Source organism: Ipomoea nil, unplaced genomic scaffold (assembly GCF_001879475.1).
Source record: "Ipomoea nil cultivar Tokyo-kokei standard unplaced genomic scaffold, Asagao_1.1 scaffold0684, whole genome shotgun sequence".
Lineage (NCBI taxonomy): Eukaryota > Viridiplantae > Streptophyta > Magnoliopsida > Solanales > Convolvulaceae > Ipomoea > Ipomoea nil.
Window position 1 is genome coordinate 2,265,633 of NW_017617112.1, and position 26,559 is coordinate 2,292,191.

Here is a 26,559-nt window from a genome sequence, read left to right on the forward strand (position 1 = left end):
CAACAATCCCCCTAGCTACCGGAGGCTAGACTTGGCCCTTGATCGGTCTTTGCCCAAGACTATCCTTGTTGGGTTAATCACCAAATTCCTAGATATTGCAATTGTATTAATCTGTCTGTGTTTGATGATAGGCTTAAGGAAAAGTAGTAGCAATTGTTGGAGATGGAATCAAAGACTCTCCGGCCCTTATAGCAGCTGATGTTGGAATGGCAATTGGCGCGGGGACTGATATAGCCATAGAGGTAGCTGACATTGTGATCATGAAAAACAACCTGGAAGATGTAATTACTGCTATACATCTTTCTAGGAAGACGTTCTCCCGCATCTGATTGAACTACTTTTGGGTTTTGGGTTACAATTCGCTTGGAATTCCCATTGCTGCTGGGGCACTCTTCCCATCCACCCGTTTCTGACTCCCTCATTGGATTGCCGGAGCAGCAATGGCTGGCTCTTCAGTGAGTGTTGTTTGCAGTTCTCTTCTGTTGAAGAATTATAGGAGACCCAAGAAGTTAGATAGTCTAGAGATAAGTGGAATAACAGTTGAGTGATTGTTGGTTGTGGTGTGATAAATCAATGAACTACTCCTACTATGTTCTTGTTTTCACTCTTTTCATTCCGTTGCAATCAGAACAAGGTGTTAGTAATCCATGTTCAAGCGTAGGAAATGTACATTGCCCTTGTAAATAAATAACTTCTACATTACTGTTGTATATGACGATAACCAGAATCTGATATATGATTCTCACAATGACGGAACTACATGGGAATACTTCATAAGTATCATTAATTTTACTATGCAAATTTTAACAATCAAAAGCATAAATACTAGACCTTATATATATATATATATATATATATATATATATATATATATATATATATATATATATTTCCTGATTACATGCTTGTTCCATACTTTCAGGGGTCGAAAGAGAGCGTGTGTGACTTACTGTATTACTTACATCCTCAGCTGCATCACCAAGCATTCCCCTGAATACAAAGTGTTGATGTTAGGGCGTATCTTGGGTGGTAATGTGGTATTGCCATATCTCTCCAGTAACATCCCGTATTACGACCTTCAATCCCGGGTTAATTATTTAATTAATTCCGTTAATAATAATTAAAAAGGATTTAATTTGGTTAGGATTCCCTTTAATTAACTAAAATGGTCTACCACGGATCGTTGACCCTTGCCTACACTAGAGTCTTAAGCCTATTAGGAATAAAGAGAGTAAACCTTTTACTAGTCAGATTCTAATTAGGAATTCTAGACCTATATATCTATTAGGAATAAAGAAAGTAAGCCTTTACTATTCAGATTTCTTGGTGTTTATGTGATAATCTTGATGTTTATGTGATAATCTTGATGTTCTTGATACTATGATTAATTATATGAACGATCTTGTATTTTGATTATGTCTAGAGCCCTAGGGTTATAACATGGATTTCGTATTACGATATTCTTGGTATATTTGGGGGGATTTTGCATGATCGGGTGTTGAGTCTAGCCTAGGACTTGTGTTTAGGACTTTACATATAGATTTCTTGATGTTCTTGTGATTCCAGATGTCCCTGGATCGTTATGTGATTTATGTTAAGTCTTGGCATGTTTAGGAATCGTGTTAGGGTATATCTGGTGTGATTCTTGGTTTAATTTCGTTACTTGAATACGTGGTGTTGTCGTTATGTGTTTGGACATGGTTTCGGGTTCCACGAGAGATCCCGGAACCAAAAGTTGTCTGCGTATCAGTGGGGGGTAGGTGGGGGGACTGACTACCCGCCACCTACCCGTTGCCCGCAACACTGTTCCAGTGGGCAGCCGACGGGCGGTGGTCTGCCCGCCGGCCACCCGCTGGAATAGTACACGGCCGGCGGCGGGTGGCTGGCCGGTGATCCTCCACCCGCTGGAATCCCGGCGTGGTTTGTGGTGTTTTTCCCCTTTTGATGTTTCCTCGTGTCCTGTTGTGTCTCATTGTACCCCAGTTGTCGTGTGTGAGTCTCGTCTGGTGTTTTAGGCATCGTTCTAGGATTTTATGTGTGATACGTGTCATTGTTGTTGTGTCTTGCTTGTTATGTGATTATGTGTTGATTGGTTAGATGATGATGAGTATCGTGGTCATTGCGCAATGGCCAGTGTGACTGATGATGATGATGATGTTGATGAGATTGTGATTGGTGGAAAATAAACTGTGCCCGGTCATTGTACTAAAGGTACAGGTCATAGCAGTGACTGTGCTAAAGGCACACACCCACCTTCGACTAGCTTGACGTTGAGCATGGGTCAAGTTATAAGTGTTGCAGTGTCATGTTAGAGCTATATGCGCTAACCCCTTGATATTGGCACTAGAGGTGCGGATCATTGAATGACGTGTACTGCGGCACCATCTTGATATGTTGGTGGTTGAAAGGTGATTTGTCGGTGGGGGCATGTAGTTGCCCGGAGGCATAAGGGGTGGGGATATAAGGGTGGCCTAGAGGTACGAGGGCGGAGGGGAGCTAATATAAGGACGAAGGGGAGCTACAAGGTTGGAATCTGGTATAAGGTTGGAGGATGATTTGTGTGCTTTGTTGACTACTTGCTAATTGATTGTAATGATTGCCTTCGTTGCCTCTACTTTGTTATTTGCATGCATATCTGTCTGTCATGTCTTGAATTGCATACTTAGGATGCCTATTAGTTTGTATGATTATTCTATGATATCGAGTCTGTTAATATGCCTTGAGTCTTGATCTTGGATTTAAACTAGAGTCTCGTAATAAGTATATATGTATTCCAGTTTCAAAATGAGTTTCTTATATCTACCTATATTGTACTTAACGCGTTGGAATGAGTTACACAGAATGTTTTTCAGGGACAGTGAGTTACACAGAATGTTTTTCAGGGACAGTGAGTAGCTTCGGAGCGCGCTAGTGGATTCGTGGACTTAGTTTAGATAGCTAGCCTGGATGAGATGGCCTGCGTGCCTTGATTTGTATTTGGGTATTAGTTATGGTTTATGCTTTCTTAGTTAGTTTAGCATGTGCATCTGAGTTCTCCAGCTCAGATGTGGCATAGCACCCCGACTACTATATCTAGTTTATGCTCTGTTTGGAAATTAATAAGAAATTAACCTTTATTTTATAGGTTTTAAATATCTTGAAATTTAGGGGTGTTACATCTCCTCTTCTCATCATTTGAGTCTTGGTTGGTCGCAGGGCATTTTAAGGTAAGGGTCTTTGGATATAATTTAGCCCCTGAAATGAAAATAACTTGCTTTGAAGCTATATATTTATACATTAATTCATTAATTGTATTATGAACTGATTCTAATGTGTCTTATGTAAACCGCATTTGATTTCTAGTTACAATAGCATAACTACTTTAATTTGAAGTAGATTTTTTTAAAGGTTTGCATTAAGTCATGTAATTGGCAAATTTCTTAATGGCTCCTTTATCATTGTGTAGTTCACAGTTTTATGTTTTTTTTTTTTTAATTTTATTTAACATCTTGAATGCATTTAGGTTACTTCATAAGACTGAAATCTTAGAAATTCTTGAAACTGGAACCAGAATTCAATATGAAGTATTCTGCTATATGCAAGCTTATTATGCCTGCCCTTTTAATTTACCTTCTTTCATTGTAGCATTTAAATAGGTTTATGATACTAATAACTTCTATTATTATCTATTCTGTCAATTTGAAACTGCAACCAGAATTTGATATGAATTATAGTGCTATACTACTATGCAAGCTTATTTGCTGGTTACTGGTTGATGAAGATATTCCTCATGGTTTTATCTTTGCAACTTTTATGTTGGCGTCAATATTGGGAAGCTCATTTGCATCTCGCCTTATGACCCGTAACTCACTTAAGGTTGAGAGCTACATGCAAGTTGTATTTGTTATCTCCTCTGCAGCTCTCCTGCTACCAATTGTGACGAGGGTAAGTTTTGAGACAATGTAGTTGTGTGTTTCCTCCTATTTATATCCCCTAACTATTATATTTGAAACAGTTCTTCATAGCTCCTTCAAATGTGAAAGGAGGAGGCATTACATTTGCTGGCTGTATATTGCTTCTTGGCTTCTGTACATTTGAGGCTTGTGTGGGGATCTTCTGGCCATCCATAATGATTAATGAACTTCTTCAGGATTCCTCTCAACATCTTTGTTTGCAAGTTCCTTCTGAGGATGTTGAAATTGGTCATTCTTCATTCTGCATCACCAGCTCTAGTTTCAGAGCTTGAGAAAAGAGTGGGGATGGTCTTGGAAGGAGGTATGATGAAAAGATGCAAATATCCCCTCTCAAACAGAGCATTTAAAGGGAAGAGTGACGGAGGACTAAAATTGTCCTCGTGTCCACAAATTGTCTGATTTTTTTTATAGAGGACCAAAACTGTCCGTGACACTATAAGTCTAGGATAAAAAATGTCTTTTACTCTAAATAATAGCATATTCTTTTTTAAGAATCTGACTGACCTTACCTAGGTATTTATTTGTTCTTTTCTTATGGTATTTTTGAGCATGTTAAGTTCTTTTAGAAAAGGAAGCTCTTTGATTTAATTAAATTGATATTCTCTTTAAAAGAGTGCATAACTTGCAGTTTCCTATACTAGGTTGAAGTGTGTATTTCATTTCCACTAAAACATTTTACGCTTTTCTTTATTAGTTTTCATTTCTATTTCGTCCATTTTAGGAATGGATTTTTTACTTAAAACTTGCATTATCTATCATATTTAACTTATTTTGGTTTTACTTAAAAGGTGCTGATTCTGCAGAGGCTTCGAGAAGGATGATAATGATAATGGTTTTTTCCATTCTAAGAACTTGCCACGTACATTGCTGCACTTTCCCTGGATTTCCCCTACATAGTTGTTCCATACAACTGTAAGCATTCTCATTCTCTTTGTTGGAAAAAGTGTTTGTATACTTTAATACATTTGAGATACAACAATAATACAGAATACAATAGGGAACAAAAGTTGGATCATTTGATATCTTCAGGCGTGTAATCACTTTCCTATAAGCTTTAAATCTCTCTCTATACAAGCAACAAGTTTCAAGATTTAATCTTATGGGATACAAGAAGATGAATGAAATTCTCAAGTTGCTTTGTTTGAAAATTTCCTGTAGAACTGTAGGACTGTGAAGTATCTTGATTTCCTGCAAATTGATTGCATGTAAAATGGCCGTCTCTTTCAGATGTTTCTCCAAAATATTTATAGATGAAAAATATATCTGTTTGGAGAAGTTACATGGAAGTTGCTATGATTTAAAACTCAACTTCCCTAAGATAAGTTATATCGTGAATGATATATCCAGGAGAAATAATTAAATTTATTTTGAGTCAGTTTTATGCAAAATTATATATATATATATATATATATATATTCCTTACGCATGAAAACATGTAAAGAATAACTATAAATAATATCCATATATGTAGTTCAATAATCTCAAGCATACAGCTACATATACCAAGCATGTTAAGTGTAACTTTGAAGCATATAGCTTCAAAAAATAGAAGAACATATTTCAAGCACGTTAAGTGTAGTTTTGAAGCATATAGCTTCAAAATGCCCCAAAATCTTACGCAGGAAAATATCCAAACATGCATTAATACTCTCAACCATATTAGCTATATATTTCAAGCATATAGCTATATATCACAAGCTATATACTCTCAAGCATATTAGCTATATATAAATTTCTCCCAGTATTTTAATTAACTTTATACCAAACTAAAATAATATTTACAACTCCACAACTCCAAATATTATTTAAGCTTTCATGGTAGTTCATCTGAAACATTAATCTCCATTACTATATAAATTTCCAACACTCTCATTACTGTTTTGAAGTACTGATGGCAACCTCATTAGAAAATATAAGTATTATCACTTGTACCTAGTTTATCAGTTCACTTAAGTAATATCATATTGTAGTATGTGTGGATATATAATTATCATTTGCTTTTTACTCTACTTGATTGGAGGTATGCTGAGAGTAATCCAATTATATAGAGTAGGAATGCATTTGATTAGAACTTTGTAAACAATATTTAGACTTGGTGATTAGAATTGTTCATTGTATTTTGAAGTAGATGATGAATTCGTGTGATTTTGAAATACTTTACATGTAGAATATGATTGTACTAATGAATTGATGGTTTTGTATTCATGGTGTTTGGATACATTTTTTTTTATTATATTATGCTTAAAATCAAAATAGGTTAAAACAACGATTTAAAACCGTTGTCTATGAATGTGAGAACAATGGTTTTGAACCGGTGTCTTTAATATACAGGTTTCAACAACACTCAATATACAAACTGTAAAAGACAACGACTAAAAACTGTTGTCTATGTGCGTGACTTTCAACAACACTGGTTTCAACAACACACAATAGACAACAGTTCAAAAACCGTTGTCTTTTCTAGAAAAGACAACGATTAAAAACTGTTGTCTATGTGTGTGACTTTTAACAACACCGGTTTCAACAACACTCAATAGACAACGGTGCCGTTGTCTTTTCTAGAAAAGACAATGGTTAAAAACCGTTGTCTATGTGCGTGACTTTTAACAACACCGGTTTCAACAACACTTAATAGACAACAGTTCAAAAAACCGTTGTTGTTTCTAGAAAGACAACGGTTAAAACCCGTTGTCTATGCGCAGGACTTACAACAACACTGGCTTCAACAACGGAAATTTTACCCCTACGACAATGGTGAAAAACCGTTGTCTATGTGCATTTTTCTTGTAGTGCTAACTCATAAAATACATTATCTTACCCCATAAATTTCATTATTCTCACACATAAAGTACATTATACATTATTTTAACTCATAAAGTACATTATTCTAACTCATAAAGTACATTATTCTAACTCATAAAATAAATTATATTACCTGCCCGAAGCAAGGAATTTTTTTAAAACATCAAACCGGTGTCGTTTTGAACCGGGCAAACCAGAAACCATTTCAAATTTGCAGCTGAAGAACCTGTGAACCAGAAACCATTTCAAAGACCAAAATTGCAAAAACAGCCACAACAACCATCTGTTCTTCCCACACCCTTCTTTTATTGGCTCTATGTGGACAGATCATCAGTACGTATTGCAATTAATTAGCAGCTTTAGAGTCTTTCTTTGTTATAGCTTTGCATCATCTACTCCTCATCTTCATCAATCTCGCCTTCATAGGAGTATCTTCAAGCTAGCTAGAGAGCGAGGATGTCATGAATCAATGAAAACAAATTAGGATGTGATGAAACTAAAGGAAGTTGGAAGAGAAATTAAAGGAGAGTGAAATATAAAGCAATTGAGAAAAAAGAAATGGAGATTGATGGAGGGACCTGTTCTGTGTTTTTCTCAATGACAACCATATTCTCGTTTCCATAGTCATGCTGTTCAGCCTCAATTTGCTTTGCCGACATCACTGCAGAAGGATGACACTCCTCTAATTGGATTAAGTTCAATGTTGGAATTTCTGCAAAGCTATTTGGGATCTCTCTCAATTCAGAGCATTCTTTAAGGAATAGGCGCTCAAGTTTTGGAAAATTATCAGCACCAGCTTCCCAATGCTTGAGTTTGAGTTTAGCATACCAAATTTTCAAACAAATTAAATGGCAGAATATCACATTCTTTGGTAGTTTCCACTCTTTGCCAAGGTTAACATCCATTAACTTGAGCACTTCAAGCCTTGGTAACTTGCTCAATACATTAATTACCTTCCACTCAGATGTCAACCTATCAAACCTCAGCTTCCTAATGTTTTTCAAGAGAGGAATATTGTTAATGATTTGAGCCGTCATCTCCGGAATTTCACAGGACAATGTATAAACATAAAGAGACAAACTCTCGAGCTGCTGTAAACAGACAAGGTTCTTAATGCGATCATTGGGTCTGAGTATAATAATAGATACCTTCTTTAGGTATGGAACTTTTGTTAAGGACTCTTGACCGCATTGACTAGCGTGCAAACTAGAAATGACCTGCAAGTTTTGATGAACAGATTTGGGAAAAGATCTATCAATAATTTGTTCACAGTGAATATACTGTAGTTGTGGAAACTCCAAATCGTGCAATTTTATATTTCCATACACACTATATGTTTGAAGATTCCATGCTTTGAAGAATAATGAATCATAAGGATCAAGTGCCCAGGATATCCGTAGGTATCTCAAATGGATATGAACAGTCGGACTTGGCAAATGGAATAAATCAGTAACATATAGTACCCTCAATAGGTTGAAAAATTCCAAATTTATTGAATAATGTTTGTTCCTCTCCGGAAAATAGAAGATGGACCGGCAGTGTTTTGACAGAGAATGTAACGCAGACATGCCAATAGCTTCAAATGACACCCTTTGGATTCTTAGCCAACGGGCACCTTTCTGAGGGAAATTGGAATGACTTTCATGGAAAACATTCAAAAGACTCTGGTTCTGACCTTCTCTTACACAAAAGGCATGCAATAAATCATGTACACTAAACTCCTTAATTTTTCTTCCACATGAACTTCTTTTGCTAACAAGAATTAAGTTTCTATCCATAAGTTCATTTATGTACCTTTTAGCCACCACTTCAAAACTTTCATTCTTGAATGCCTTTACAAGTCCTTCGCCAGCCCATAACCTTGCAAGGTTGTTAGCATTGATCTTATAATCTTCTGGAAAAACTCCTAAATATAAAAAACAAGCTTTCAAATTATTGGGCAAGTGATTATAACTCAATGAGAGGATTCTCCAACATTCTTCATCATCTAGAGTTGATGTTGAAGTAGAACTTATTAGAGCATTAGCAGTTTTCTTCCACTCATCTATTGTATTGAGTTTTGAAAATACACCTGCTACCACAAGAATTGCCAAAGGCAATCCTTTACATTTCTCAACAATTGGTCTCCCAATTGTCTCAAATTCAACACCATGACATTTGCATGTCTTTTTATGAAATAATTTCCAACTTTCACTTTGATCCAATAAGTGCATTTGATGGGAGAAGTACTTGTTAGAGCCAATACAAGTAGCCACCTCTGCAACGCGAGTAGTCAACAATACTCGACTCCCATTTATATCATCTGGAAAGCAAGAGTTGACACCATTCCATGACTCTCTGCTCCATACATCATCCATCACTACCAAATACCTTTGACCCTTCAAACTTTGGTAGAGCTGTAATGCTAGGTCCCCATCACTGCTATGGTTTACATTGTCTTTAGAACCAAGAAGACCTAAGAGCATTTGCCTCTTATTGTGATGTTGTGATACAACAACCCATAGTCGTCTATCAAAGTGGGAGACAATTGATGGATTTTCATAAACTCGTCTAGCTAACGTTGTCTTGCCGATTCCTCCCATACCTTGAATTGAGACAACTTCTCGTTGTTTAGATGGATGTTGTATTAGCATCTTCCTTATAATCTCGAACTCATTGTTTTTCCCGACCATTATGTCCTCAGTGTATGAAGCATGATTGGAAGAACCGGAACCGTCCATCTTAACAAGTTCATCATCAGATTTTGGAATAAGATCAAGTGTAATCTTCCTTCCTTGCGCAGCTATGTCATGCTTGTACTCCATCATGACTTTCTCCAGATCTTCTTTAATGGCATCAATGTCTTCTATTGCTTGTTGCAAAACATGACTAAGTCTATGAGAATGCTGGGTTTTTTTTGCTTCATCAGTGTCCCCTTCTGTAAAGGGATCTACCAAATAGAGATCTAGTGTGAAAGCTTCCAATTCTTCATAGAGATGTACCACATGGAGCTCAATTTCATCTTCAACTCTGGAAGCTACATCTCTAAGCTTTGTTTCCAAGTGGTTAATTGCTTCAACACCATCCGTTCTGCTCTCGTCGAACAGTTGTATGAGAAAACCAAGCTTTGCATGGAGAGATTGGATGAGGTCTTTGTTAAAAGGGATGAGTTCCATTTGTTGTAGGATTGGACGAGGGTGAGGTTGCAAGAACTCAAGCTCTAATGTTGTGATAAGAGAATTTACAGCTACACAAGCCATTCTTTTCTCTCTCTCTCTGTTGGTGTAGGTGTGAAGATTAGCAGAAGCAAGATGAGTGGAATTGGTTATGCCACTGATCTGATCAGTGCAATAACTCCTTGCCGACAGCTTTTTTTAACCTTTAGCTTTCCGGCTCTAAAGTTTCCACTATTGATGCAATAATTCAAAAGTAGGCATGGCCTGCTGCTTATTTTATTTTATTTTAAATAGCTAAAGATCATTGAGTGTTTCGGTATTTGATTGATTGGTGACTAAATTTCGATTGATCTGAATTTGTGATTTATGACTTATGGCTATTTTCCCTTCGTGATTCATTCAAATGGGAAGAGTGGTATTTATTTATTTATTTTTTTTTCCATGGAACTTGAGAACAAAAAGTGAGCTAATATTACTATTTTGCTCTTGTGATTCGTTCTTAGTTTTATTACAGAGTATCATTATTATTGTGTATGGACATATACGTCTTTATACTCATTATTTTTTTACAATTCAAATTCAACCAAACAATGGAATCAATATTTCAGTAATTTCTTTTCCATCAACCAAATAATGGAATCAATTTTTCTAGTAATTTTTTTTCCATGAAATTTCAATTCCATTTCCTCTCAATTATTTTCGCGAACCAAACAAGCCCCAAGTGTGACCTAAGAAAAACTTTTTCCCTGTTCATTCTTGATGAAAACTTTTTCCAATAAAAAATATTTTCTTGAATAAATATACATTTTTAAAATACTAAAAGTACATTATTTATATACTGAATGTACATTATTTGATAGTATACAAAATAATAAACCTTCAGTACTTAAATAATATATTTTCAAATAATGTAATTTATATACACAAATAATACACTTTTTATTTGTGACTCCTCGAAAAATGTCATGGCCAAAAGTAGGTAGGCATGACCCAGTCTATATTTATCTTTTTGTTTGCTTGGCCAAATACTTGGTGTACTCTCATTTTAAACTCTCAACTTGTACTCCCTCTCACATACTCTTGATGTAGACATTTTTATGTGGACCACATAATGAAAATAATCAATCCTAATTTGCCACCTCAGAGAGTATAAATGAGAGAGTAAAATTTAGGGGTCTATATGTAGTAGAACTCGCTTATTAATTAAACATTTGAATTATAAAATGGTAAGTTTCAGCTAGCCTAGCTCATTATAATATATAGTAGCCCAAACAATTCATGTGTTATGTCAACCTGACCCCTTGGCATATTTTCCTTGCAAATTTTCCACTAATATTTTTTCCATGATGTTCTTTATAATCATTGAGTGCTCATTAATTGAGTGAAGATCTGTGAAGCGAGTTGAATTTAAAATAATACTTCTTCCGTCCCGAATTGATTGTCTCATTTGCTTTTTGCACGCTTTTTAAGGAATTAAAGTAAATATTATGTATTTTCCAATTATGCCCTTCACTTTTTCACTTTTGGAAATAAAAGCAAAAGTCATAAGGGTAATTTGAGAAAAAGTAGAATGATGGTGATGTTCAATTTTAGAAAGAGGACAACATTTTGGGACAAACTAAAAAGGAAAGTAAGACATGCAAAATGGGACAGAGGGAGTAACTTATTACTTATGATAGAAATCATAATATTTATTACGGAATAATAAATTGTTGGATCTTAGCGCTGAACAAGTTATTCTTTTTTCTCTCAATCTCTATCTTTATCTCTATCTCTGTTGGTGTAGGTGTGAAGATTAGTAGAAGAAAGACGAGTGAAATTTGGTAATGCCATTGATCTGATTAGTGCAATGATTCCTTGCCGATAGCTTTTTATAAGCTTTAGCTTTCCAGCTGTAAAGTTTCCAGGCATCCCCAATAGGGGTTCATTCATGACTTTTGGAATAGTAAAATTCCCTTTGCTAAGTTTTGGACAAATGGAAGGAGTAAATTTTGTGGGTATTTTTCTCCTGTAAGGAGGAAAAATTTTATCAGCTTTATGTCATTTGTGTGGGTCCTATGAAGAAAATAAGAAAGGAGCAAGGCTTGGATGGAAGAAAGTGTGGGTCCCACGATTAAATTTTATTTTTTTAACCCCCTTCACCTATTTTCTCTATCCTAATCATACCTACAAAAACTCATCAAAATCAACACCAAAATCCTCACTATTGAAGATGCCCTTACTGGTGCAATAATTCAAAAGCCTGCCATTTTAAAAATTGCATGCACGCCTGCAAAGTCTGGCCTGGCCTTTGCGCTAGGCCAATTGGCCTAGTGGCCATTTTATAACAGTCAAACTGCCAAAGCCGTGTTTCACGGCTTTGGCAGTTTGATTTTTTTTTTTTTTTTTATTTCACGGTTCCAATTTTTCCATGACCGGTCGATCATATGATTCCGATTTGGAAAATGCTACATGTATTCTCATTTTGTACTCTCAATTTGTACTTCCATACAAAAAATATTGATATAGACAATTGTATTAGGATCCACATGAAAAAATAACTTATCAGAATTCACCATAACAGGAAATAAAATTTAAGCAGTACATGTACTAGAACTCTTCCTATTTTAACCGTGCACAGTTCGATTCGAACTAAACCGTGGTCATGACTAGAGTAATTTTTCAATGATTTTTTGCAGGTTTGGGTGCCATGTGGAAGAGAGAGAGATTGAAGAGAGAAGACATGGGGTTCTCTTGTTTTTGGTAGTGAAGTGGCCCCACTATGAGGAGAAGAGGTGCGCCTCACAATGCGTGAGGCGCAACTCTCGCGCTCGCCTGGGCATGTAAATATGTATTTATTTATTTATTTTGTTTTTTTTTTGTATATATAGATTTTGATTTTTTTTTCTTTTCTTTTTTCCTCACCATCCTTCTTTTCTTTCCTAGTTACACCTGCAAAAAATCATCAAGAACCCCCACTACTGTTGATGCCTTAAGGCTATCCTTAATAGTAGTTTTTCAATGGTTTTTGCAGGTTTGGGTACCCATGTGGAGGAGAGAGTGTGAAGACAGAGAAGACATGAGGTTCTCCTGCAAATATGGGGGTTTTGGCAAGAAGTGGGCCCCACTGTGAGGAAAAGATATGCGCCTCACAACGCTTGAGGCAGAACTCTCGCGCCCAAACGGGAGTGTGCACTACACACGTCTGCCTGGGCGCGTAAATCTGTATTTATTTTTTATTTTGATTTTGTTTTGTTTGTTTCTTTTCTTCCCCTCCCCCTGCCTTCATCTTCTCTTTCCTAGTCACACCGGCAAGAACTCTTCAATAAACCCAACTATTAAGGATGCCTTAAGGATGAATGGAATTGAGATTTCATAAAATATAAATTATTGGGAAAACTAAATACATTGTTTGGTTGGTAGAAAAGAAATTACTAAGTATATATATATTTTTTGAATTACTAAGTATATTGATTCCACTGTTTGGTTGGATTTGGAATTGTAAAGAATAATGAGTATAAAGACCAATATATCCCTCCACAATAATAAAAATAAGGGTAATTAAAAAAATCAATGAGCTGAGGACAAAATTGTCATACTAGCTTTCCATGGAAAACAAAATAGGAGGTGTTTGGTTGGGTGAAAAAAATTTGTTGTAAGGAAAAATGTTTTCCCTAAATTTGAGAAAAATGAGATTTTTGTCCGTTTACTTATTTGAGAAAAATGGATTTTTCCACCTTACTTATTGGAGAAAAATGGATTTTCCACCTTACTTATGACTATTTTGCCCATGTAATTCATTCAAAGAGAGGGGTGGTATTTTATTTTCCATGGAACTTGGGAACAAAAAGTGAGCTAATATTATTATTTTGCCCTTGTGATTCATTCATATATATGTTTATTATTATCATTAGGGAAAATTGTAATTTATGCCCCTTCATAATATGTCAATTATCAATGTAACCGCTGAATTATTAGTGGTGTAAATGTTGCCCCCCAATTTTCAAAATGGTACATATATTATATTGCCTTTCTCGTACAGTACGGGAGGGGCAGTATATGTACCGTTTTGAAAATTGAAGGGCAATATTTACACTACGGGGGGCAATATGTGTACCGTTTTAAAATTGAGGGGCAATATTTACACAACTAATAATTCAGATGTGACATTGATAATTGGCATATTATGGAGGGGCATAACTTACAATTTTCCCTTATCATTATTATATATGGGCATATAGGTATTTATACTCATCATTTCTTATAATTTCAAATTCAACCAAACAATGGAATCAATATTTCTAGTAATTTCTTTTCCATCAACCAATTAACCAAATAATGAAATTAATCTTCCTTATAATTGCTTTTCCATTATATGGTAGCAGTTGTAACTGATATGGTTACTACCTTTTATATGTACTAGTATTTTCACCCGTGCGATACACGAAATGGAATTGTTGTAATATATTAAAAATATTTAAATCAATATATAATTATTTTAAGAGTTAATTTCACCAGAGGTCGTTTATCTTTCTTGACAATTTCAAATTTAATCCTAGACTATAGTTATTAATTAATACGATTTATTCTATGTTATAATTTTTACGTTAATATTCTTACAATTATTATTAACACTTAATTACTTTTAGATATTATTATTATTATTATTATTATATTATTATTATTATTAGTTTCTTTTCAAGTTCTGTTTGTATATAATGGCAGTGAGGCACAATAATAATATAATCATAATTAAATATTCTTGTATTGTCTTCCGTGAGTCACAATAATAATATAAAAATAATTAAATATTCTTCAATTCTATATATTCTTCTAGGGTTTCTATTACCATCATTAATTAATCCCTAATTTACCATAATTAAATAATTTGACCAATTATAAAGAGAGATTATTAAATAATGCACGGGACAATTTTTTAATTAAAAATTTTAAAAATTCATTAATAAAACATAAGGTTCTCATAGTTATTTCTTAGAAACTATTTAATAAAGCATTTTTTTAGAAATTGGTGGATCAAACCGCCTACGGCATTTAGCGGTGGATAGATCTCGAAAAATACGCGATTTCAAAAAGAACATTTGTCCAAAATGGACAACCGAGTCAAAAGTTATGCCTTGCCGAACTTTTGACACTTTACAACTTCAAAATAAAAATAAAAAATTAATCGCCGGTTCAACCGGCGAGGCGGCCGCGGAGGAAGCTGATTCCGGCCTTCCGTGCCGCGGCTAGCGGCGCGATTTTTGCAACACTGATATATAGTACAGATATAGATTAGAATAGGAATAGTATTACACAATTTTATAATATTAAAATAGAATTTTAACAAAAAATTATTGTAGAAATCAATATATTTTATTAGGAAGAGAGATTTTTTAGGAATTGGGAGGGAAGTTAAAATTTCAGGACACTTTTGACACTTTACAACTTCAAAAAAATAAAAATAAAAAAATTAGTCGACGGTTCAGCTGGCGAGGAGGCCGCGGAGGAGGCTGATTCCGGCCTTCCTTGCCGCGGCCAGCGACGCGATTTTTGCAACATTGATATATAGTATAGATATAGATTAGAATAGGAATAGTATTACACAATTTTATAATATTAGAATAGAATTTTAACCAAGAATTATTGTAGAAATCAATATATTTTATTAGGAAGAGAGATTTTTTAGGAATTGGGCGGGAAGTTAAAATTTTAGGATTTTGTTTTTATATATAGTATAGATAGATTCATTATTACCTAAAAAATTATCTCTCTAGGATTCTAGGGTTTTTTCTCCACTACTAGGATTTTTCCTAGGATTTTCATACATCTTTCTTGCTTCCTTACGGCGGATCTCGGCCGGATTTTTGCAGCAGGAACACTGAGAGGTAGCGACGGAAGGTGCTTTATCTGTAGCATGCATGGCGTCGCCTGTAACACCCCCCCTAAAACAAGCTATAGAAAAGCCTTAACGCATGCAGATATCAAAACAAAACTCTAGCACAGCGGAAGAAAAGATAACTGGATAATAAAGAATCCAACGGGGGTGTTATGCTACGCTTAACAACACGTCAAGTGCTACGGCCAAAATCTGCATGGTAACATCTATCCAAAAGTACATAAGTCTAAAAACAACCAAACCGGCTCACAGGCCGTACAACAAGGAAAGGGTACTACTCTATCGGCACTAGACATCGCGCTCGACTAGACAAAACCTGTAGAAACACAAAGATAAACATGGGACGACGCCCGGTCAGCGAATAATGCTGTTAACCCACCAATACCGTTAAGTATCATACATAGATATGGTATATATACAAAAATCATTTTCGAAACGGAATACGTATATATATAAGTTCAAAACCGAGAGAAGTAGTCAACACAAGACTCAACACTCTCACAAGTAACACGGGAACACATCCCTTGACCACAAGCATAACACGACTCACAAAAGAGTCAAGGCACGATCTATCATCACTCAATAGACCGCAACCCGACAAGTACAACGCGAAAGAACAAGACACACACAACCGGCAACACATGCCAAGGACACGCCTGCCCTTGTGACTACACACGTCACAAGACAAGATCACACAACACTGGCTACAATAGCCCTCGCGACATCACCCATCATGAGTTGGTATGCCTGCCTTATGCCCTATTCCAACCTTATGGCTACCCCCAACCTTGTATCTTCTTTCCAACCATTACCTCCAGGACCCCTGTACTTCTTAGTCCAACCTTTTACCTCCGGGACCGTCGTCCCCCACCAACGAGACCACCAATTTCATAGTACACAAGGTACGGTACACACACACGGCAACACATGCCTTCCCAAGAAATACGTGAACCCATCACTCAGGCCACAACTCCATAATCACGTCAAGGCCACCACAAGGACCGCTGCAATACCTTGGTGAATAGTGTCTCATACCACTAATCGTACAATCCAGGTAAAGCCACACACACAACACCTCAACAGGAATCAATCAACGGATCCCAACGAAGGTATGAAACATACTCAATCAAGGAATGGGTCACAGCCCAACAACAACAACGATGAATAACACAAGTCATCATCAACTAATCGGAAGGTACAAACAACACACACGCTAGCATTTAGACACCGAACTAGCATGCTCATCAACGGGGAAACTCAAGATAGTTCCGAGGAACACACAAGACACCTCACGGTCCAACGAAACACAATGTTGAACACTTAGCACGATTCAAGACACCAAATACCTACATGGCTTCCTACCATATAGTTCTAGACATACGGAACATCAAGAAGACACTCAAATAGTTCCACAAAAGAACATCGGGAAGTCAAAAGACCACATACCGAGTCAAAAGAGTCACGGGGAACAAGTCCCGAACAAACTCCAACATGTACCCCGCGGGTGGACACACGGGTATGCCCCTACCCGTGGTCCTGCCCGCGGGTACCAACACCCACAAGCCTCGTTCCCGCGGGTGGGGTGGCGGGTAGGGCTCTCCCCGTCGTTCCGCCCGAGGGTACGTCCCTGGGTCCAAAATAATCCCTTCGGGGATTTGCAACTCCAAGCTCAAATTCAAGTCCAAAACATGCCAAATCTCACCCAATACAACAAAATGACTTGAACCATAGGAAATGCCAAGCAATGGTGTTAGGAATAAATTGTAATAGATTTTGATAAGCCATATTGTAATTCGTAGATCCCCAATTTTATTTTATTAGACTAGTCGAGTCATAGACCAAGAAAGGGAAAAATAAATTCATTAGTTGAGGAAATGGATTAAGAAGAGATAAAGCCTAAAATTAAGAATTTGCCTAGTGAAAATGGCAAACAGAAGAGGAAGATGTATGCGTATGAAAGTCAAGATGAAATCCCTCAAGAAATTCCGAAGAAGAAAGAACGTGACTTGAAGTTTGCATGAAGCTATCTTGAAGATCAAGCATCTATGGAAAGAAAGGAGTACACCAAGTGAAACCAGAAGATAACTCAAAGGTTGTACGAATGAGATGGTAGAAGCTTGAAATATTATGTGCAAGGTCACAGGTTCAAATCTCACATCCCACATATTTTAAAGAAGCCAAGTTTAATTCCATCAGTTAAAGTATGAGGCGATGGTTTGGCCGAAGGGAAGCAATTTGCAAAGTCAAAGAGGATGAGATTTCCAAATTGACTAAGGGATGAAGTTTCTCAAATTGGTATCCCGAAAATTGCAGAAGCAAAAATACTAGTCTAACTAGTAAGGGATTATATTGGAGATTATATTTTGAAGATAAAAATCCCAAGAGGCGTGATCTACACCAGATGGAGATTCATGGGACGCCATTTTTGCAAAAATCTCAAGCTCAACTTGCAGAGAATCTCTGACATATCTGCAACATTATCTTATCTTCTGACAAAAGGCTATACAGCTAAGAGAAATTCAAAAATGAGAACGTTTCTCTCCAACGGAAATATTCTCATTACCAGCTATAAATAGATGAAGATTGAAGCAGTGGAAAGCAGAAGCAAGAACGCAATAGAGCAAGAACAGAGCTAAACTGAGCATACAAAATTCAAAGAAAGCTTTCCATCTCAGGAGCTTAAATTGATATATTCTTTATGAGATAAACACTCAGAGTGATACAGAGCTTAGAAAAGAAATATCCAAGAGTGTTAAAATCTTCATCAACTTCAAGAGACTCAGCGCACCATTGAAGATCATCTACAGAGTCTCAAAGTTGGAATCAAGGCAAAACTTGTTTTGGAGCAAAACAAGGGAAAGGAGGAAAGTAACACGGAGTTGTGAAATCCTGGATTGTCACACGGAGCTGTGAGATCCGAAGCAGCAGTGTCGGAGGACATTGGGCGTGATTGGTGTGGGCTTGGTGATCAAAGCACCAGATCACGGAAGATACGTTTCTACCAGATCGTAGAAGACGGGGGGAAAGTAGCACGAAGTTGTGAAATCCTGGGAAAGTAACGCGGCGTCGTGAAACCCGAAGCAGCAGTGTTGGAGGCACTGGGCGTGATTAGTGTGGGCTTGGTGATCAAAGCACTAGATCACTGAATTCATTGTATCTTGGAACCAAGAAGTGGTGGATATAGTGAATTGGCTCTTGGAGAAAAGAGCAAGTGGAGTAGGAGGATTACATCACCTCGCGAACCACTATAAATTGCCTTGTGTTCTTTACTGCTTTCTTTACTTACTGCTCTTGCTTGCTTCTCACGAGAATAATCTTGACACAATCTACACACACACCGTTTCGTTTATTTATTTCCGCTGCGTACCATACTCTAACAATCTAGTTAAGAGTTTTGGTTTATCTCTGGCTTACCAATTGTTATATTGTGCAAAAAGTTTGACCTTACCTCTTTTGGGACCAACAAGTTTGACCTTACCTCTTTTGGGACCAACAAATGGCACAAAAGAACCCTAAACACAAGCTCTAGATATGCACTTTCACAAGACAAATGCATAAACACTCACATTTCATAGCAAAACACAAGTAGAATCCAAGAAATCACATATACGTAAGCAAAATAGGTTTTGTAAAGCATGGGTTACCTCTTGTAGACCAAAAGACTTCACTTTACACCTCAACAAGCTCCCCACAAGGCTTACTTTCCACACCCACTTCAAGATCAAACCAAAAGATCCTACTTTTAAGAAAAAGACATCTAAGATGGAACCAAAAATACAAGATGGACTTAGATCTTACCCTCCTAGATGCCCAAATAGGTGAAAGGTTGAATCTTGGAAGCAAAACTTGGAATCTTGACAAGGGTCTCAAATTAGCTTGGAGAATAAGCTACACTTCTTTCTAGAGAGAAGGTAGAGCTAATTTCTACGAAATGTAAGGAGTGAAATGAAGAAGTCTTCTAGGTTAGGTTACAATACTAACTCTTGGTGAAAAGTCAAGGATACCCTTACTAACCTTTAGAAAGTGTAAGGAACAAGGGAACTCTCCTCAAAGCTCAAGGTACAACATAGCTTTGAAGTTGACTAGTCAAATACTAGTCCTCGAGTATTAAAAATCAGGATTTTAGGAATTAATTCCTCAAATAAAATAGGATTAATTACTCAATTAATCCCTGGATTGAATGTTGATTTTTGGGGTGTCACATCCTCTCCCCCTTCAAAGAAGCTTCGTCCCCGAAGCTTGGGTACGACGAATTAGAAACAAACGGTGATAGGAAACAACATTGTGACAAGAGGTTCAAGAATAAGCTCATTGGTCAAAGCTCAAAAGATTCTACAAGGATTTCAAACAAGAAAGGAGCATAACAATTCAAGAATTGTCAAGAACTTAACAAGGAGTAGATTGAGCATCACAAACTCTATTCTTAACACCAACATCTACTTCTACCAAACACTAAGAGCAAAACAACCAACACGAAACACCCACTACTACTACGAAGCTAACTAAGCCACAAGGCTACAAACAAGGCAAGCACAAAAGCAACAACAAGCAACCAAACAACGGCAACAACGGCTAAAGAAAAGCAACTACAAGGAAAAAGGCGAACAAGGTAGCCACAGCTGCACACTAGAAGGACTCGCTCTCTGACTCCTCAGACTCTTCCTCGTCTTCTCCTCTACGACTCGAGCTGGCTTCGATCTGGTCTAGCCGATGGTGCACAGCGATGAATTGCGTCCTCATGTAGGCAAAGCTCTCCTCTATCATGCGGTTCTGCTGACGAAGCAAAGCAACAACACGCTCTTCGTGCGACGTGGGGTCGTGCTCCCTCTTGGTGCGAGCTTCCCTTCTTCGTTGGTTCTCTTCACTCTCCGAGTCGCTTTCTTCAGCTTCAACGGTTTCTGGCGCTCCCACCTCATCTTCAAGATCGGCTCCATTTTCGGCTTCCTCATCACCTCCCAAGCTCTGAACAGCGAGGCTCAACTTCCCGGCATGGATTCCAAGCTCAGCTGCTAACTCTGCCCGTTCACCCGGTGCTTTCCTTGCAACTTCCTCAAGCGTGATGTACTCACCATCATCCAACTGGAACAGATGACAACTCCGGAGGTTGGTGGCATCCAACACTAGTTTTCCCACAGCCTTAGAAAGACAACCGTCCACACTAACACCCTTCTTAACCAAGATCCAACTCAACACCATCCCGTAGGGCAAACTCTTCCAATTGTGATCCCGGCAAAACGCCATGTGTTGCAACATCAAAGCAGGCAAGTTGAACTTAACCATGTTCTTCAGACAGAAAGCAAATGTGCACTCCAGCTTACCCAACAACTTGCTCTTGTTATTGTTTGGCAACAAACAGTCCGATACCAACATCACCAAGATCCTTTGCTCCGCAGACAACCACTTCTTCTCCGGCCTAGAGGTTTGAGTGAAACCACTCGTACGGCCTAACAAGTAGCTCAAGTAGTCACGGTACCCCATGGTATCGTACTAATCCAAGAATGACCACTGTACTGAGCCACTCCGGTAGCAGACAAACTCAACAACTGAGCCAAACTCTTCTCAGAAAGCACAACCTTCACACCTCTCACCTTAGCGGTGATCTCAAGCCTTTCACCCTCCTTCGTCACAACCATGTGACGGTAAAACTCTTTCACCAAACTCGGGTAAGTCTCGGCCCTTATGGAGAGAAACCCATCCAACAAGCCTTGATACCTAAGCGTATCCAACAAGGAACTAGAAAAAGATTCCGAATCAAAAGCTTTACCTTCAAGAACAAGGTAGTGGGTATCCACCCATTCCGCTTTTCTAGCCAAGCTTGACCTTCTAGGCATGGTAGGAGATGACCCAAAGCTCAACAAACAAAGCCCACAACTTCTTCCTCTCACTCACGCTGCCTCTCACTCTCTCTCTCGAGCTCTCTCTCTCTCGCGGCTGCTCGGCGACGCGGTGGACAGCAGATCGGCGACGGCGGTGCGGCGAAGCTCCGGCGATGGCGAGGCGGCGGTTCGGTGATGGCTGGCGACGGGTTGGTGTGGTGCTACGGGTTGGGGTGGGGTTAGGTGCTCTCACGGGTAGAGAAGAGAAGAGGAGAAGAAGAAAAGAGAATTTGGGGTTTTAGGGATTTGGGGGAAAAATTAGGGGAAAGATGATTTAATTTGGGTATTTTGGTTAAAGTGGGAATTTATGGTTTAGATGGAATTAAAATTGGGTAAGTTCTAAGAGAAACAATTAGCTCAAGTGGTTTAGAAGTTGGGTTGACAAAGAATAGGCTTGGGTTTGAAACTTAAAGGCTACAATTAAACATTAGGCTTGATTTTTAAGATACACAAGAAGGAATTTTGGCATGAATTGGCTATCTCCAAATTAAAAGAATACTTGGAAGATTTAGGGAGTTCACAAGGAATTGTTGTAAGAACAACCAAGTGTAGGGATTGTAGAATTGGTCTAAGCACAAGACATTCCAAGGATAGATGGCTACTACTCAACAAGACTTAGATATCAACTAAAGAAGTCACTTAGCAATAAGAGAGTTTACACTAAGCTCCAAAAGAATACTATCAAGGAAAAGCATGCCAAGGATTGCCAAGCAAAAGACAACTACGAAACGAAAGATAGACTCGAAGAAAAGGGTTACCTGCCAACTCTTCTTCCACCAAGCCCTCCGACTCCGCCTGTGAACGCGCCATCACGAAGACCCTCCCAGGTGGCCTAGATCTAACTGCTCCGCGACCTGAACTAGCTCCCGACGCTCCTCCGGCTCCCGGGGGTGGTGGCAACGCTCTCTGACCGGCAAGCTGGGGACACTCCGCGATCTTGTGACCTCGGTCTTTGCATCGAAAACACCTAAACGCCTGGCCATGACAATCCTGGCCCACGTGCACTTTCCCGCACCTACGGCAAACTACCGTCTTAGCTTGATCCCGATGCTCCACTCTGATAGGTCCTTGAGAAGAAGATGACACGGGTTTGGCCTGGAAACTCGGTCTTGGCTTCTTAAAGGTAGAAGAACCTCCGCCCTCAGATCTCTTCCTAGCTTGCTCATACGATCCTCTCTGAAGCCGTTGCACGCGATACAGGTCAGCGGCACACACGTAAGCGTCCTTAAGAGAACTTGGCCTACTCACAGTCAAAGCTTTTCGCGCCTCATAGTTCAGACCGGCCACGAATTTCTCGACTTTAGCAAGTTCTGTAGGCACAAGCATCCTCGCAAAACGTGCCAGCTCCAAGAACCTCTTGTGGTACTCAACCACAGACATGGACCCTTGCTGCAGGTGGAGAAACTCTTCATACATGGCAGCGCGCACATGTGCTAGGTAGAACCTTTCACGCATCCTTTCCTTGAGTGCTGTCCAGTCGAACTCTGGTTCTTCAAGAAGAGCCGGACCTTCATGGACCCACTACAAGTCCGCTTCTTGATAAAAGTAGAACGTTGCCAGTTCTACTCTTCTTTCCTCGGGGCAGCCCACCACGGTGAAGATCTTGTCAAACACCCGTAGCCACTCTTCTAAGACTACCGGGTCTTCCTCGCCATCGCAGGTTGGCGGCCAATGTCCTGATATTAAAAGTCCTACATCACGATGCCCAGCAGGGGGAGGAGGCGTCACAGCGTGATTGTTGTTCAACAAAGCTTCACTAAGCGTCTGCATGGTCTGAGTCAGCTGATGAAGGTTCTGAGCGGGCTGCTTGTTGGTCGGGGTCTCTGGTGTGCGGGCGCGAGGAGGAGGAGGCATCGAAACTTCTACAACAACAACACGATTAAGAGAAGAGAAGCAACAAACAAAGAACAGAAAGCAACACACAACTCACCGCGCAACCTAGAGTCCTAAGCCTAATGCTTAGCTTCTTAAGGTCGCTTAGAGGTCTTGAAACACACTTAACCACTTAGAAAGTCTAGACATAACTCTTCCAAGGCTCAAACCTAGGCTCTGATACTAACTGTAACACCCCCCCAAAACAAGCTATAGAAAAGCCTTAACGCATGCAGATATCAAAACAAAACTCTAGCACATCAGAAGAAAAGATAACTGGATAATAAAGAATCCAACGGGGGTGTTATGCCACGCTTAACAACACGTCAAGCGCTACGGCCAAAATCTGCATGGTAACATCTATCCAAAAGTACATAAGTCTAAAAACAACCAAACCGGCTCACAGGCCGCACAACAAGGAAAGGGTACTACTCTATCGGCACTAGACATCGCGCTCGACTAGACATCACCTGTAGAAACACAAAGATAAACATGGAACGACGCCCGGTCAGCGAATAATGCTGGTAACCCACCAATACCGTTAAGTATCATACATAGATGTGGTATATATACAAAAATCATTTTCGAAACAGAATATATATATATATATATATATATATATATATATATATATATATATATATATATATATATATATATATATATATATATATATATATATATATATATATATAAGTTCAAAATCGAGAGAAGTAGTCAACACAAGACTCAACACTCTCACAAGTAACACGGGAACACATCCCTTGACCACAAGCATAACACGATTCACAAAAGAGTCAAGGCACGATCTATCATCACTCAATAGACCGCAACCCGACAAGTACAACGCGAAAGAACAAGACACACACAACCGGCAACACATGCCAAGGCCACGTCTGCCCTTGTGACTACACACGTCACAAGATAAGATCACACAACACTGGCTACAATAGCCCTCGCGACATCACCCATCACGAGTTGGTATGCCTGCCTTATGCCCTATTCCAACCTTATGGCTACCCCCAACCTTGTATCTTCTTTCCAACCATTACCTCCAGGACCCCTGTACTTCTTAGTCCAACCTTTTACCTCCGGGACCGTCGTCCCCCACCAACGACCACCAACGAGACCACCAATTTCATAGTACACAAGGTACCGTACACACACACGGCAACACATGCCTTCCCAAGAAATACGTGGACCCATCACTCAGGCCACAATTCCATAATCACGTCACGACCACCACAAGAACCGCTGCAATACCTTGGTGACTTAGTGACTAGTGTCCCATACCACTAATCGTGCAATCCAGGTAAAGCCACACACACAACACCTCAACAGGAATCAATCAGCGGATCACAACGAAAGTATGAAACATACTCAATCAAGGAATGGGTCACAGCCCAACAACAACAACGATGAATAACACAAGTCATCATCAACCAATCGGAAGGTACAAACAACACACACGCTAGCATTTAGACACCGAACTAGCATGCTCATCAACGGGGAAACTCAAGATAGTTCCGAGGACACACAAGACACCTCACGGTCCAACGAAACACAATGTTGAACACTTAGCACGATTCAAGACACCAAATACCTACATGGCTTCCTACCATATAGTTCTAGACATACGAAACATCAAGAAGACACTCAAATAGTTCAACAAAAGAACATCGGGAAGTCAAAAGACCAAATACTAGGTCAAAAGAATCACGTGGAACAAATCCCGAACAAACGCCAACATGTACCCCGCGGGTGGACACACGGGTAGGCCCCTACCCGTGGTCCTGCCCGCGGGTACCAACACCCACAAGCCTCGTTCCCATGGGTGGGGCGGCGGGTAGGGCTCTCCCCGTCGTTCCGCCCGAGGGTACGTCCCTGGGTCCAAAATAATCCCTTCGGGGATTTGCAACTCCAAGCTCAAATTCAAGTCCAAAACATGCCAAATCTCACCCAATACAACAAAATGACTTGAACCATAGGAAATGCCAAGCAATGGCACAAAAGAACCCTAAACACAAGCTCTAGATATGCACTTTCACAAGACAATTGCATAAACACTCACATTTCATAGCAAAATACAAGTTGAATCCAAGAATTCACATATAGGTAAGCAAAATAGGTTTTGTAGAGCATGGGTTACCTCTTGTAGACCAAAAGACTTCACTTTACACCTCAACAAGCTCCCCACAAGGCTTACTTTCCACACCCACTTCAAGATCAAACCAAAAGATCCTACTTTTAAGAAAAAGACATTTAAGATGGAACCAAAAACACAAGATGGACTTAGATCTTACCCTCCTAGATGCCCAAATAGGTGAAAGGTTGAATCTTGGAAGCAAAACTTGGAATCTTGACAAGGGTCTCAACTTAGCTTGGAGAATAAGCTACACTTCTTTGTAGAGAGAAGGTAGAGCTAATTTCTAGGAAATGTAAGGAGTGAAATGAAGAAGTCTTCTAAGTTAGGTTACAATACTAACTCTTGGTGAAAAGTCAAGGATACCCTTACTAACCTTTAGAATGTGTAAGGAACAAGGGAACTCTCCTCAAAGCTCAAGGTACAACATAGCTTTGAAGTTGACTAGTCAAATACTAGTCCTCGAGTATTAAAAATCAGGATTTTAGGAATTAATTCCTCAAATAAAATAGGATTAATTACTAAATTAATCCATGGATTGAATGTGGATTTTTGGGGTGTCACATCGCCGGTTGATGAAGGTACGATGGAGGGGATGACGAGAAGGTGGGCCGACTTGGCGCTGGAAGAGGAGGAGGCAGCGCGCTTTGAGTCGGTGCTGGACGACGGTGAGGAAACGCCGGCGGATGCAAGGCAGACATGGCCGTTGGTCGGGTGGTTCTTGACACGCAACCTAGTCAAGTTGGAATTCATGCGGGAAGTCCTGGCTTTGGTATGGCAACCGGTCCAGGGTGTCCAGGTAACAGAAATCCAACCGCGTTTGTTCCTGTTTGTTTTCTTCCATAAAACGGATATGGAACGTGTCTTAGATGATGGGCCCTGG

The 26,559-nt window shown here is 38.9% G+C and overlaps 2 protein-coding genes and 1 long non-coding RNA gene across 4 annotated transcripts in view; 1 reads left to right on the forward strand and 2 right to left on the reverse strand.

Moving 5' to 3' along the window:
* Positions 1-404: 404 nt before the first annotated feature.
* On the reverse strand, positions 405-11,702 carry LOC109175211 (putative late blight resistance protein homolog R1A-4). 2 transcript variants are annotated; one of them, XM_019324470.1, is made up of 5 exons: positions 11,677-11,702; positions 8,827-10,010; positions 7,823-8,661; positions 7,334-7,567; positions 405-479 (listed from the first exon to the last, which is right to left on the reverse strand). In XM_019324470.1, the coding sequence occupies exons 2-5, from the start codon at positions 9,992-9,994 to the stop codon at positions 453-455; spliced, it is 2,268 nt and encodes a 755-aa protein (XP_019180015.1). In that variant the 5' UTR covers positions 9,995-10,010; positions 11,677-11,702; the 3' UTR covers positions 405-452. The 2 variants fall into 2 exon arrangements, with proteins under 2 accessions (XP_019180015.1, XP_019180014.1); XM_019324469.1 differs by lacking the exon at positions 405-479 and adding an exon at positions 7,109-7,194.
* On the forward strand, positions 3,758-4,112 carry LOC109175213. The gene is made up of 2 exons (XR_002053264.1): positions 3,758-3,924; positions 3,995-4,112. It is a non-coding gene; the product is annotated as an uncharacterized LOC109175213 (long non-coding RNA).
* LOC109175212 (putative late blight resistance protein homolog R1B-12) overlaps positions 7,082-26,559 on the reverse strand; it is a 46,934-nt gene continuing 27,456 nt past the window's right edge. The window contains exon 6 of the mRNA XM_019324472.1: positions 7,082-7,128. The gene's annotated coding sequence lies outside the window, so the exon portion shown is untranslated. The remainder of the gene's footprint in view (positions 7,129-26,559) is intronic.